At 50.2% G+C, this 13546-nt stretch overlaps 4 protein-coding genes across 4 annotated transcripts; 2 read left to right on the plus strand and 2 right to left on the minus strand.

The window, feature by feature from the left end:
* Nucleotides 1-428: 428 nt before the first annotated feature.
* On the plus strand, nt 429-2621 carry LOC109776977 (uncharacterized protein At2g34160). The gene is made up of 5 exons (XM_020335639.4): nt 429-790; nt 889-937; nt 1973-2035; nt 2173-2237; nt 2361-2621. The coding sequence occupies exons 1-5, from the start codon at nt 590-592 to the stop codon at nt 2448-2450; spliced, it is 468 nt and encodes a 155-aa protein (XP_020191228.2). The 5' UTR covers nt 429-589; the 3' UTR covers nt 2451-2621.
* A 288-nt stretch (nt 2622-2909) lies between these two features.
* LOC109776976 (DCC family protein At1g52590, chloroplastic) lies at nt 2910-3851 on the plus strand. Its single transcript, XM_020335638.4, has 3 exons — nt 2910-3365; nt 3450-3542; nt 3620-3851. Exons 1-3 carry the CDS (start codon nt 2965-2967, stop codon nt 3708-3710), a joined length of 585 nt encoding a protein of 194 aa, XP_020191227.1. The 5' UTR covers nt 2910-2964; the 3' UTR covers nt 3711-3851.
* On the minus strand, nt 3712-6312 carry LOC109776975 (polygalacturonase ADPG2-like). The gene is made up of 10 exons (XM_020335637.3): nt 6210-6312; nt 5969-6115; nt 5727-5858; nt 5459-5611; nt 5326-5346; nt 5000-5207; nt 4773-4854; nt 4524-4635; nt 4289-4402; nt 3712-4187 (listed from the first exon to the last, which is right to left on the minus strand). The coding sequence occupies exons 1-10, from the start codon at nt 6210-6212 to the stop codon at nt 3954-3956; spliced, it is 1206 nt and encodes a 401-aa protein (XP_020191226.1). The 5' UTR covers nt 6213-6312; the 3' UTR covers nt 3712-3953.
* Nucleotides 6313-10152: 3840 nt separating this feature from the next.
* On the minus strand, nt 10153-12422 carry LOC109776974 (probable polygalacturonase At1g80170). Its single transcript, XM_073510064.1, has 8 exons — nt 12378-12422; nt 12159-12290; nt 11901-12050; nt 11446-11653; nt 11274-11355; nt 11034-11145; nt 10757-10870; nt 10153-10658 (listed from the first exon to the last, which is right to left on the minus strand). The coding sequence occupies exons 1-8, from the start codon at nt 12420-12422 to the stop codon at nt 10425-10427; spliced, it is 1077 nt and encodes a 358-aa protein (XP_073366165.1). The 3' UTR covers nt 10153-10424.
* Between the last annotated feature and the right edge of the window lie 1124 nt (nt 12423-13546).

Raw genomic sequence — 13546 nt, forward strand, 5'->3', positions numbered from 1 at the left:
ATTTCTTGGAATTTTGTAATTCTAAACTTTTTTTGAATTTTCTAACACTGTAAAAATAAGCAAAGAATTCTATAATTCTAAACTTTTTTTGAATCTCTGTACATTCTTTCAAATTTTTGAACAAAATATCTTAACAGGAATAGTTTTTGAGATTTTTTAAATTGCGAACATTTTTTAAATTGTATAACTGATTTTGAGAAAAGAGAAATAAACTTGATAACCAAAAAAGAAACAGGAAAGAAAAAGAACAATAGAAACAGAAATAGATTCCGAAAAGACGAAAACGGGCCGGGTAAGTCGTGGGCTCCCCTGTGCTAAGCCCCGACTACTCGACGCACCGCGTGTCAAATAGGGATTTCCGCGAGATACAGCTCTCGCGTTGTTTTTGTCGGCCGGGTGCAACGACCAAGAAAAGCCCAAGCAAAGTAGGGTTACGCGACTGCTGGGTCTGCCCACCTTCTTCCTCCGCCTCCGTCCGTTTCTCTTCTCTACGAACGCAGCACGCAACGTGGTCGAGACTACACAACCTAGAAAAAATCCCATCGATCTGCTCCAGCTTTGCGGCGCGGCAGCCAGCCAGCCAGCACCCATGGCGGTGGAAGGGATAACCGAGGGCGTGAGGGGCCTCAAGGTGGAGGACGGCGAGGGGGCGGCGGGCGCCGCGGCCGACGCGCCGGCCGCCGCGGCCGCCGGCGGGGAGGGGCAGAGGCGGGGCGCCAGCGCCAGCAGCAACCGCATCCAGGTGTCCAACACGAAGAAGCCCCTCTTCTTCTACGTCAACCTCGCCAAGGTACCGTGCCGGCCAATCCACCTTTTGGTTCGATCCCCCCATTCGTCGGCGCCGTCTCTGAAACGATTTTGCTCCGTTCGTTGGTTGGTTGGTTGCAGAGGTATATGCAGCAGCACGGCGACGTCGAGCTCTCGGCGCTCGGGATGGGTGAGTCTCGTTTCTCCCGTGCCTCTGATTCATTGAATGCCGGTGGGGATGTGGTTTTGGTAACGCTGCTTGTTATATCATCTAAATCTCCATCGGATTGCCATGTTTACACTATTTATGGTGTGATTGCTGCCTCGCGTTTTCGCGAATTTGGTCGAGTGATTGTGCGGTCATATTTTACAGCTTAGATGTGTAGTTAACCGCTACAGACCTTCGGGACAGCTGGATCCGCAAAATATTCTGTTATTGCTTAAACCCTAACATTTTCCCTGGACTGTGGTGTTGCCAGTTTCAGAAACTGGTGGGTTCATTTGATAAAAAGAATTGCACCCTAACGTTCTCCTGTGATATTTTTTTGCTTAATCTGTTCTCGTTAGTGTTCTGTCATGGGATATGCATGTTTGCATAACTGAATATTGTGTATTCAGTTGTGCAAAAGTCAAGCGGATTGTATCTCGCGCTCTTGAGTACTCGTCCAGTGGGGGAAAGACAGCGTTCTTGAGTACTCAGCCAGTGGGGGAAAGATCGCCTCCCACGTTTTCTTTGCAAGAAGAAGAAACCTCACTTCCCGACCGAGAAACCCCCACGAACCCTGACAGACCGCACACACAGGCCGGCCGCCACCATTACTACTGGCCGGGCTGGCACCATGCAGATATAAGGGTTGCCAGCGAGGAAGGTTTTCTAACCAGCCCTGAAAATTTGCTCCCACGGGGAATCATGCGCTGGTCGTGCTACTCAGGAGCCACAACCATTACACTATGGACCTTTTCGCTCTCGCGTTCTTGAGTAATCTCATATAACTATGGCCCTACCCACAATACTTCTGCTTCTGCAAACCATGGGCATTTTGACATGGATGTAGAAAAACACAAGCATGAGTCTTTAAGATTCCCAAGTAAAATTCATTGATTACATATGTAAGTTAATGGCTACCATCTGGACATATTAGTGGCACTACCATATTCATTGAGTTTCTGTGGTTTGATGTTTTCTTTATTGTTGAAGTTGGCACTAACCAAGATCTGTTTGCAGCCATTGCGACTGTTGTAACCGTGGCGGAGATTCTGAAGAACAACGGCCTCGCTGTTGAGAAGAGTAAGAACCGTCTTCTTTCCTTGTAATGCAGATTATGTCTGATCATATATATCATGGGCAGCATTGCTGCCATGAACATTCTCCACATTTGTCATTATTTACTCTGAACTTTCCTCTTTTAACCTTGTCGTGTGTAGAGATTAGAACATCCACGGTGGAAATAAACGACGAATCGAGAGGCCGCCCATTCCAAAAGGCCAAGGTAACAGAGAAGAAGAAACGATGTTTTATCAGCAGTGTGCCTTATTTCTTTGTTTGTCAATATATGCCAGTTCTCTTATGTATGAAGTGTTACCGAGACTGACTTACCTATGGATTCACACAGATTGAGATAGAGTTGGGAAAGAGCGAGAAATTCGACGAGTTGATGGCCTCTGCTGCGGCAGATGCCGAAGAAGGCGAGGAGGAGGCCTGAAGAACCAAACAAAGCCGTAGCGACTGCATCCTGTTGCTCTACTTTGTTATCGCTGTTGTTTAAAACTTTCAAAACCAATGCACGAGACATGGCGTGTCCCTGTTTAACTTGTATTTTCGTAGTGTCAGTGTTTGTGAACTCTTTGTCTGATGATAATCTGTTTCGCGTGCATTTCTTGCTCCAAACCACTGGCTGGTTCGTATTGCTGGAAATAATCTTTTTCGCGTGTGCTCCGTTTGGTCCTATAATCTGGTGGCTCTACGTTTATAATCTTGTTGATTGATATTACTATGGTGCGAATGTACAGGCTGTGCTTCTCATGTAATTTTATTTTCCGTTTGGACTTTGGAATGTGAAATTCTGGAAGCAAATGCAAACCCGTTTTACCCTGGCCAAATTACCGGTTGCTGGACGTGCCACGTAGCCTGATGCGCACCGCGCGTTGGGCTGCGAAGAGAATGAAGCTTCAAACAAGCCACCGCACAGCAGGTACACGAGAGGAAGGAAAGAGGCGATGGCGACCATGGCCGGGCGCTACTGCTGCAGCTACTACAGCTCGCCCTCTGCGCCGCCGCCCCAGCGGCAGCGCGGGCCTCCGCTGCAGCTGCAACCGGCGGGAGGACGAGGACGGGGACTCCGGCGACCGAGCCTACGGGCGGTCGCGTCGGCGGCGGCGGAGCCCGTGAAGGCGGCCACGGACGCCGAGTTCTTCCAGCCCGCCGACTCGAGGCCTATCATGCTCTTCGACGGCGTGTGCAACCTGTGCAACGGCGGCGTCCGGTTCGTGCGGGAGCACGACCCCGGCCGGAGCATCAGGTACGTCCCCCTCCAGAGCGACTCCGGGAGGAAGCTCCTGCGCCGGTCCGGCAGAAGCCCCGACGACATCTCCAGCGTCGTCCTCGTCGAGAAGGACAGGTAACCATCGCCTCTAGCTGCTCTGCTATTGTCAATGGACATCAGCCATGGACCAAGTGTGAGAAATGTTTTTTGGAAGTGCAGGTCATACATCAAGTCTGATGCCGTGCTGAGGATAATGGAGTACCTGAACCTGCCGTTCCCGCAGCTCGCCGCGTTCCTCAAAATTGCCCCCCTGTAAGCTCAATTCACATTTCAACTGAACCACTGCAATATAAGTAGCAATTACTGATTCGTTGCGATGCCATGGCTAGGTTTGTGAGGGACTTCGCCTACGACAACGTCGCGAACAACCGGTATGTGGTGTTCGGCCGGTCAGAGACAGAATCATGCGAGATACTCTGAATTGCTGCCACAGATAGCACCTCGGTGCTCCTGCTTATATATTATAGATAGAAGAATGGCCATACATTGAGAAGTTGTAGGCATGACAGATATGAGATGGCATGAACCACCATCATATTACAACCAATCCAATTTTAGCACTGCTACCCTGCCTCACGTGTCGCTCACCTACGGTAAGCATTTCTGCACTTGCTCCTCTGTCTTATGTCCAAGCACTATGTTCACAACGGAGAGCACTGGGGATCAGAGGCCGCGGAAGCGTACTTGTGGCTTCACCGTGCCCGCGATGCTTCCTTGGGCATTTAGGATTTTGGCTTTTGTTGGGGCCGTGTGGTTGGCCCAAGAGAGGTCCACGTTGTGGAGAAAAATCCCGTGGCACGGCACGCTTTTGCTGCACAGGATCTGGATGGCCTCTTGCTCCGAGGACGTCCCCCGGATGTTGATGAATCTCGCGTCCGTTATGGCCACACCACCTTCCTGCAAACGCAACCAATATGATTTTCAGTTTCAACCGTTGTCTTTCAGGATGCATCTGGTGTAGTGGTGGTGACTGAATTCAATTGAATTGGTTTCCTCACCCGTTTTGGACAGTTTCCCTGGGGGCAATAGAACTGGTCGATGTCGATAGGATACCGTACTTGAGTCATGTTGAGGTTCCTGAAAAGGAACGTGTTCGCTTTGCCTCGCCCTCCCTGCATTTCTCATAACATCATATAAGTTTGGGGAACATACTATCATGGTGTATGCAACCATCAGTTGGTATCTTTTGAACTGATGGCACACACATGCGTGTAGATGCGGCTTCAGTGTTACCTGCCACGATTTGATCCTGACACCGGTCATCGTATTGAAGAAGTTGCAGTTGGATACTGTAATTCTTTCCACTAGCGCTGGTTTTTCACTGGCACCTCCAAGGCTTCCCACACTACACAATAAGATCAAAAAAGCCACCTTGCTCAATGTGATATGCTACTCACTAGAGAATGCTCATCGGAATATATTTTGCACTTGGTCAGCACAGGCCTGCATATATAAGCATGTCTGTGCTCTGGATCTGTATACCTGATGCCATGACCGGGCCCACACGTGACGTCAGTGACGTTGACATCGGTGGTGCCCGTTAGAATCGACACACAGTCATCACCTGCACTTGTCCAATGTATCCATGTCAGCAGCAGTGTTGCAAGCACACTTCAGGAGTATTGCAAACACACTTGATGCCAGAGTGCAACACACATGTACTGGATCTTATTTATCAGTCAGGGGCTACTGAAGGAGGGGGGCTGTACCGCTGTGGATGTTGCAAGAGGAGATGCGGACATGGTCGGAGGCCCCCATGGTGATCCCGTCCGTGTTGGGGCTGTTGCCGGGCGCCATGACGGTGACGTTGTGCACCTGCACCTGGCTGCACTCGAACACACTCATGTGCTTGTCGGCGCTGTCCTTGAGGCGTATGTTGGTCACCCGTAGACCGTTGCAGAACGAGAATGACACCAGCTGCATGGTTTTGCATGTATGTGCAAGCCTGAATGAGTTTCAACACACACACATACATATGTCTGACTAGCTAGTAGTTCCAGACTGAAACTGGAAGAGGGATTGTGTGTGCGCTTACCTGTGGCCGGTAGTGGCATTTCTGTGGGAACCAGAGAGAGGGAGTGGCGTCAGGTTGTGGACAATGTATGTATATATGAAGATAGAATGAAGAAGCAACGGCCTTTTTGCTTGCCCGGGTATGCTGCTGTTACCTTCTGGTTGTAGCAGTGCCACCACGGCGCGCCTCGGCCGTCGATCTGCCCGATGCCGTCCACCGTCAGGTTGTCGACCCTGTAGAAGGCCAGGAGGCTTGTTAACGACTTTAGGGTCCAGAGGGAGCTTGGCGCCACGATGTCCCCGTCCACCTGCACAAGCACAAACCTCGGTTATACTTATACCTCTTGTGCTAGAGACCAGAGACGAAGATGGATGATGCAGGACGGACGGCCTGATCGTCGTCGATCGACGGATGTTTTTTACCTGCAGGGTGATCGGTGACTTGCAGGGTCCCTGCAACTTGGTCTCTCCCAGCAGGAAGGTCCTTCCTTCAGGGACGTACAGCGTCGCGCCGCCGCTGTCTCTGCAAGCCGAGTCCCATGTCTCCTCGAACGCCTGCCGGCAAGACAAAGGAGGAGGGTGCAGATAAGTAAGTAAGTAAGAAAGATCTGATCTGACCGGCAATGCACGTCTAGCATCATGTATTAAGCTCTTGTTATACATACTTTGGAATCATCCGTCTCGCCGTCCCCGGCGGCGTGGAAGGCCATGACGCTGTATCGAGTTCCTTCCCCTTTCCGCCGCCCGGCCGCCGCCGCAGATCCAACTGCGGCCGATGCCACAAGAAGCAGCAGCATCGGCAGCACGGCCCTCTGCCATGTTCAAGATCTACGATGAGACGTCAGGCAAATGAGAAGGAAAACCTACGTGTACCTTTCGACCGAGCTGGTGAGCTGACGCGTGTACCATGATGACCGCCGACGATCAGCAGCTGAACCGGTGGAAGAAGAGCCGGGGATGCCTGCTGGTAGTAGGTCGCAAGCACCGCCGTACCGACCGATGACGCCGATAGCCGTGTGCTCATGTGTATGTATTTATACATACACGCGCGAGACGAGAGCGCACGACACGAGCGTAGGCGTAGCAGCAAATGGGGGAAGAAATTTAAGCCAAATCTCTTGTTTGTCGTGGCAGTAATGCCGTGTATATTATAGATATCCAAATCAGCGCAGGAGACCGCGGCCGTCTGTCTGTCCTTTCCCCGTTTGAAAGAGGAGATAGCTGCACGCGAGGCCCAAAAATGCCATGCGGTTATCTCGCCCAGCTGCGTGCGTTTGCGCGCTGCCAAAAACGCGGCGCGACGCCATTTCCAGCATGTAATCGCGTCCGTCCCTCCTCTTGCAATGGCTTGATGATTTGATTGATTAAAAGCGTGCAGTATTTCATTCCCCGAATTGCAGAACAAGATACAGAGGGAGGATATCGTTAAGGGATCGAGCAAATGCACGGTTGCACGTCCGTGGCCGTCTGATCGCGAGATGGACGGCTTGGATGGCGCGGTCTGGGTAGCTAGGATTTTCCTTCCCAACTAATGCCATGTGTGTTGATCACGCACCAAGATCGCCTTCTTGCTGAAATTTTACAAGATCGTCATAGCTAGAGATACAAATAGAAGCCCCAGCTGGAGCACGTGGAGTACACGGCCGTTGAGGCCGAGTTTGTCGAGTTCATCAGTGGTCGGTGAACGCACGGTGGACAGCAAGAACGCCCACTTCCTCGGGAAGAAGACGTTGCTGCGACGAGAAGGATGGAGAGGAAGGGAAGGCCTCCGATTAGATTGAACAACGGATTGAACAAGTAACTACGGGTGCAGTAGTAACATGACTGTAGAGGAGCCGAACCCCACGTTTACAAATGAATGCTCCGCGACCGGCAGCGTTTCACGTGTGTGTGTGTATGTGTCGTTTTCAATCCTATGAAATTTCTCGCTCATCGTGCGCAATCGCTCACCCATCATGGATTCCAAAGCCTACTCCAAATCGGGAAGACTTCCATTCTTTTCAAAGGCGTGCGCCGACATTGCATCGATTGCAAATCCAGGGAGACCCGCAACGTCTCATCGAAGCTGCCCCCCTAGAATGTCAACCAAACCCACGTCATTCGTTAGTGTAGAGACAGATGAGATGGGGCGTGATTGTATTGCCACGCATCTATCTAGTGCCTATATATGTTGTTACAGGTATTGCCTACGTCCATATCTAGAGTCGTATAATTATGCAACAAGCAAAGGAGATAAGAACGTGGCTGGCAAGGTTACAACAGATGAGATCCGACGTGATTGTATTGCCAAGCATCTAGTAGTGCCTATATGTTGTTACACGTATTGCCTACGTCCATATCTAGAGTCCTGGCGTGGAACTGCCAGAGCGTTCTGAATTGAGATTTGACGGTGCTGATGACCTTCCTTCTTCAATTTTTGGAGCTATTGGTGGTGACCGACTTTTGCCGTGGCTCGACTGTTGCTTGTGCGAGCATGTTTTTCACTTGTGTGGCGTCTCAAGTCAAGACCATGCTATGTAACGAGCAAAGGAGATAAGGACGTGACCGGCAAGATTACAACATGTAGGAATATCACAACTTGACTGTGCATCAATGCATGGCCATGTAGCATACACTCAACATTTAGGATTTGCCCCGAATTGTGCTACAATACACCGATGACACTCTCATCATAGCTCACTCAAACTAATCAGACATCCGCCAGGCACATAAAACACATTTTCCATGACTTCTCCCTTGTGAACCGCCTTTGCGTCAAAATCCGAAAAATAACTTTCGTCACCTTGCACACTAACGAGAAGCTAACCCAAACCACACCTTTAGTCCCCCAGCTACCCCATTTCCCCTTTTCCCTAAACCCCTTGGCCTCCCCTACATACTCTTGGCCTCTGCCTTCTAACCCATTATCGCTAAATCCATCAAATACCTCCTTGGACGGTTTGAGCCGGACTTATTTTTTTGCGGGATAACATAGGAGCGAGACTAATCCTCGTCTCCATTCTAGACTTGCTAGTTACATACTTCCTCCGTTTAAAATAAGTGTCTCAACTTTGTACTAGATTTAGTATCAAATTATACTAAAATTAAAACACTTATTTTAGGACGGAGGGAGTTCTATATGATGGTCTTTCAATTGTCGAAAAGGTTATGAAAATCATCGAATACCTCCCTGGATGGTGTGCATGCATGCAAAATAACGGGCCAGACTAATCCTGCTCTCTTCTGTTCTAGACTTGCTAGTTACGTACTATATGACTCTTTCAGCTGTCAAAAAAAGTTATCAAAGCGATTGATGCGATTCGTTGTGTCTTATTCGGGACGTCCAAAGAAACTTGTATTGGGCAGATGTCTTATTGCGTGAAAAATGTTTGCAAACCAAGAAAATAAGGTGGTTTAGGTGTCAAAAACCTTCTTGTGAAATTTGCCGAAAAACTTTTATACTCTCCACACCTACCATGGGCTAACTAGTGACTCACATAACACTCACTACACCCACCCCCACTCACCCCCCATTGCGTCCTCCTATTCGCTTCTTGATTTTGCACACTTTTTTCTTCTCTGCCTCCTAAAACTTGGACATTGCGTCCTCTCTAGTCACATCTCTAGCAATTAGTGCATCAACATCTAGCAAATTTATCACTATCAATAGATCAATGTACTCTTCTTCCCAGTATCAAAACTCGCATCCTTCCTTCATACATTTTTGAGAAAAAGTGAGTTTCAAATTGTGACACCCTAACCCAAACAACAACCGTACAACATGTCACTCACTTCGCCTATTAACACTTGTACAAAATCCATCCGGAATGTTTTGGCGTGCTCGAGACGAGGCACCTCACCAACCGCCAGCAGTGATCACACTTGATGACCGGTGGAGGCACGCCGACTAGCTGGTGGGCGATGGCTGATCCCGGCTGACCGGGGGGGGGGGGGGGGTCGGTCGATGCTTGAGATGCAAGCAACGAGATAGGAGGACATACGGAGAGGCGGCGGGGGAGTGGTCGAGGTGGATGCATGGTTTGGTCCTCGTGGAATCCCTGCAAAACGCGTCGGCGCCTAGGTGCGTCGAATCCGATGGTGACGGTGACGGCCGTATGTCTGCCAATTTAGGCGTCGCCAGCGACAAGAACCGATCGAATCGAGGTGAGGGAGGAGCGTGGCGGGTGCTACAGGGGGTCGGCGGTGGCTCGTGGTGGCCGATAGAGGCAAGTAGGGCGGCACTAGAGTGGATGTGGTGCAGGATGGGAAGGGCGGGGCCAAGAGGGATAGGATTTTTTTACAGTTTTGCTAAAGCACATCTATGTGCTCCAAGTATTGCACATCTAAGTCCTATGTCATCGATTTTACGGCAAGATTCGTGCTAACATTTTCTTTTATCTTTATCTTTTTACTTTGATTGAGTCACTTAGATGTGGAATAACTAGGGCACATCTAGATGTGTTTTTTTTACTCCATGGGTGGGCGGCCAAGGAGGATAATTGTTACTCCTCTAAAGCTCTTAGGGGATCGGTTAGGTTAGAGAAGAAAAAAAAAGAATTTTTACTCCTCTTTAGCTTTTTAGGGGATCAGTTAGAGATGATCTAAGGCCTTGTACATGCAAGGTGTCTAGAGAGCTTAGCAAAATAAACTGAGTTTTTTCTTAAGCACCAGTGCCTAATTAAGTGTCTATCTTTTACATATAACCATCGGTGCTTCAAGAAAAAACTAGCTTATTTCTCTAGGCATCTCCTAAGCACCTTGCAATGTACAAGGCCTAAAGGTTCCCGTGAGGCCCTCATGAACGTTAATTATAGCTTTTAATAGTTCTTAGAAATGGCCTACCCAATATGATTGGGGGAGCTATCGGGTCTTCAGGCATGTCCACAATCACTATATCAATAAGAGTTGGACATCCATAACTTTGAACAACATACATTGTGCTTGATGCCTACAACTTGTGTGTATGTGTAGTCGGCCATAACTACCATCCTTACAGCCAATCCAATTTTAACACCACTACCCTGACCTTACATGGCGCTCACCTAAGGTAAGAATTTTTGCACTGCTCCTCTGTCTATGTCCAAGCACTATGTTCACAACGAAGAGCACCGGGGATCAACGGCCCGGGAAGAGCACTGGGGATCAGCGGCCCAAGAACCGCACTTGTGGCTTCACCATGCCCGCGACGCTCCCATGGGCATTCATAACCTTGGCTTGTGGTGGAGCAGTGTGTTTACACCATGATAGGTCGACATTATCGAGATAGATGCCGTGGCACGGCACGCTTTCGCTGCACATGATCTTGATGGCCTCTCGCTCGGAGGACGTCCCGTGGATGTTGATGAACCTCGCGTCCGTTATGGCCACACCACCTTGCTGCAAAGGCAACCAACATAATTTCAGTCTCAACCATTGCCCTGAAGATGGAGCGGTCAACAATGTGGCGGTGACTGAGTTGAGTAGGTTTTCCTTACCCGTTCTGGACAGTTTCCTTGGGGGCAATAGAACTGGTCGATGTCGATAGGATGTTGGACTTCAGTCATGTTGAGGTCCCTGAAAATGAATCCGTTCGCTTTGCCTTGCCCTCCCTGCATTCATAACATCATATATGTTACGAGGGGAATTAATAGTGGTATATATGCCTATGGCTTTGCAGCGGTGCGTGCAACCATCAGTTGAGATCTTTGAACTGATGCAAGGCACACACATGCACAACATTGAGAAGGCATGTAGATGCTGCTTCAGTGTTACCTGCCACGATTTGATCCTGACACCGCTCGTCGTATTGAAGAATTTGCAGTTGGATACTGTAATCCTCTCCACCATCGCTGGGCCTTCACCGGCACCTCCAAGGCTTCCCACACTAAATAATAACAAGATAAAAAAAGCTGCTTAGGTTAATGCATGCTACTAATCACTAGAGAAATTCATCAGCCCTTATGCACTTGGTCAGTAAGGCCTGCATACATATGCATGGCTGTGCATTTGTACCTGATGCCATGGCCGGGCCCACACGCGATGTCAGTGATGTTGACATCAGTGGTTTCCGTTATAATCGACACGCAATCATCACCTGCACTCGTCCAATGTGTGTTAGGAGTATTGCAATGCAAACACACATGAAGCAGCAATGGGTTTTATCAAGGGCTAGCTGCTACTGTACCGGATTGGATGGAGGAAGAGGAGACGCGGACATGGTCGGAGGCCCCAATGGTGATCCCGTCCGTGTTGGGGCTGTCGCAGGGCGCGGAGATGGAGACGTTGTGCACCAGCGCCTGGCTGCACCTGTACACGCTGATGTGCTTGAGGGCGCTGTCCTTGAGACGTACGTTGGTCACCCGTAGGCCGTTGCAGAACGAGAATGACACCAGCTGGGTTGGTTACAATCACATGCGCCTGGATTAGTTTTTGGTGCGTACGTGCAGACATGTCTGTCTAAAGTCTAAACAGAAATGGGTATTTTTGGTTCGGCAGCTGGAGGAGGTGTTGCGTGCGTGCTTACCATTGGCCGGGCACTGCATTTCTGTCAGAGACGAGAGGGGCAGCGGATCAGATTGTGGACAATGCGTGAAGATGGATTGAAGAAGCAACGGCTATGTTTGTGTGGGTTGTTGTTACCTTGTGGTTGTAGCAATCCCACCACGGGGCGCCCCGGCCGTCGATCTGGCCGCAGCCGTCCACCGTCAGGTTGTCCACCTCGTGGAAGGTCAGCACGCTTGACGATTTTAGCTGCCAGAGGGTGCTTGGCGCCACGATGTCCCCGTCCACCTGCAGAGACACTCCAACCTCGGTTTACACTGTCGGCGATTATATTGTACTCCTACTAGATAAGAAGATAAGAGTACGGTCAGATCGTCGGTAGAAAGCGTTGGTTACCTGCATGGTGATGGGCGACTTGCAGGGCCCGTTGAAAGTGGCGTCGCGCAGCAAGAAGGTCCTTCCTGCAGGGACGTACACGTTGGCCCCGCCGCTGTCCCTGCACGCAGAGTCCCATGTCTCCTCGAACGCCTAGACGGAGCATGCAGATGAGTACGTCAGAAAGATCTGATCTGACCGGCAATGTGGTGATAGGCCGACTCTACAGTGTTGTTATACCTTAGTATCGCCCGTCTCGCCGTCCCCAGCGGCATGGAAAGCCATGACGCTGTATCGAGTCCCTTCCCCTTTCCACACCTTGGTCGCCGCCGCCGCCGCAGGTCGAACTGTGGCCGATACCACAAGAAGGAGCAGCATCGGCAGGACGAGGAACAAGGAGGTGCGTCCTGCTGCTGCAACCCTCTGCCATTTTGCAAGATCCGCACGTCAGGCAAAACAACATATAGATGATGAGAAGGAAAAATCTACATGTACTACTACTTCTCGATCGAGCTGGTGAGCAATGGTAGAGCGCATACCATAATGATCACCGACTCTGCGACTACGATGAGCAGCTGAATCGATCGGCCGAGGAAGAGCTGACCGGATGGGGATGCTAGTACTGTCGTAGTCGTACTGATGATACAGCCAGTCGTGTGTGCATCAATTTATACACGCGAGAGACGGGAGCGCGCGAGCGCAGGCGTAGCAGCAGCAAATGGGGGGCGGGGGGGGGGGGGGGGGGGGGGGGATTGAAGCCAAATCTCTGTCGATTGTCATAGCAGTAAAAGCCCTGGAAATCCAAAATCTCCATGTATTTAGATCTCGTGTTGGAATTCATTGGATCGGTGCAGGAGATCGCGGCCGTCTGTCCTTTCCGGGTTTGGAAGAGGAGATGTAGCTGTGCGCGAGCCCCAAAATGCCATGCGGTTACCTCGCACAGCTGCTGCATGCATGCGCGCCATTTATAGAATGCAATCGCGGCCGTGTCCCCGCTTGCATGGCTCGATTAAAGAGGCGAATTTACCCCCCTTGGGGAGCAAGATACAGAGGATATCGTTGCCGCGGTTAGGGATCGGGCGAATGCATGCATGCACGTGAGCGCGGCTCTGGGCCGTGCAATCGCGAGATGGACGGCTTGGATGGCGCGGGCCGGGCAGCTAAGATCTTGCAGCATCTAAACGTACATTCGAATATTTTCAGAATATCGCGTGTGTATTATTTTTCACGCTTACCAATGAATGCTCCGCAAATACACTGACCGGCAACGTTTCTGGCGAGTCGTGATGGCTCACGTGTGGATGGCGCGGGCTGGGCAGCTAAGATCCTCCAACATCTAAACGAATGGCATGTGTATTGATTTTTTTTTATCACGCACCATGATCGAGTCCATTCGAATATTTTCAGAA

The sequence above is a fragment of the Aegilops tauschii genome, chromosome 3 (assembly GCF_002575655.3).
Source record: "Aegilops tauschii subsp. strangulata cultivar AL8/78 chromosome 3, Aet v6.0, whole genome shotgun sequence".
NCBI lineage: Eukaryota > Viridiplantae > Streptophyta > Magnoliopsida > Poales > Poaceae > Aegilops > Aegilops tauschii.

Excerpts from the sequence above, each read along its gene's own strand:
- LOC109776977 (XM_020335639.4), top strand. The coding sequence starts at position 590 with ATGGCGGTGGAAGGGATAACCGAGGGCGTGAGGGGCCTCAAGGTGGAG. Across the intron at positions 938-1,972 it reads GCTCTCGGCGCTCGGGATGG|CCATTGCGACTGTTGTAACC; the intron begins GTGAGTCTCGTT and ends ATCTGTTTGCAG. Across the intron at positions 2,036-2,172 it reads CGGCCTCGCTGTTGAGAAGA|AGATTAGAACATCCACGGTG; the intron begins GTAAGAACCGTC and ends TGTCGTGTGTAG.
- LOC109776976 (XM_020335638.4), top strand. The coding sequence starts at position 2,965 with ATGGCGACCATGGCCGGGCGCTACTGCTGCAGCTACTACAGCTCGCCC. Across the intron at positions 3,366-3,449 it reads GTCCTCGTCGAGAAGGACAG|GTCATACATCAAGTCTGATG; the intron begins GTAACCATCGCC and ends TTGGAAGTGCAG. Across the intron at positions 3,543-3,619 it reads TTCCTCAAAATTGCCCCCCT|GTTTGTGAGGGACTTCGCCT; the intron begins GTAAGCTCAATT and ends TGCCATGGCTAG.
- LOC109776975 (XM_020335637.3), bottom strand. Across the intron at positions 5,859-5,968 it reads GCGAGACGGATGATTCCAAA|GCGTTCGAGGAGACATGGGA; the intron begins GTATGTATAACA and ends TCTTGCCGGCAG. Across the intron at positions 4,636-4,772 it reads GGGCCCGGTCATGGCATCAG|TGTGGGAAGCCTTGGAGGTG; the intron begins GTATACAGATCC and ends CTTATTGTGTAG.
- LOC109776974 (XM_073510064.1), bottom strand. The coding sequence starts at position 12,422 with ATGGCTTTCCATGCCGCTGGGGACGGCGAGACGGGCGATACTAAG. Across the intron at positions 11,146-11,273 it reads GGGCCCGGCCATGGCATCAG|TGTGGGAAGCCTTGGAGGTG; the intron begins GTACAAATGCAC and ends GTTATTATTTAG. Across the intron at positions 10,659-10,756 it reads AAGGAAACTGTCCAGAACGG|CAAGGTGGTGTGGCCATAAC; the intron begins GTAAGGAAAACC and ends TTGCCTTTGCAG.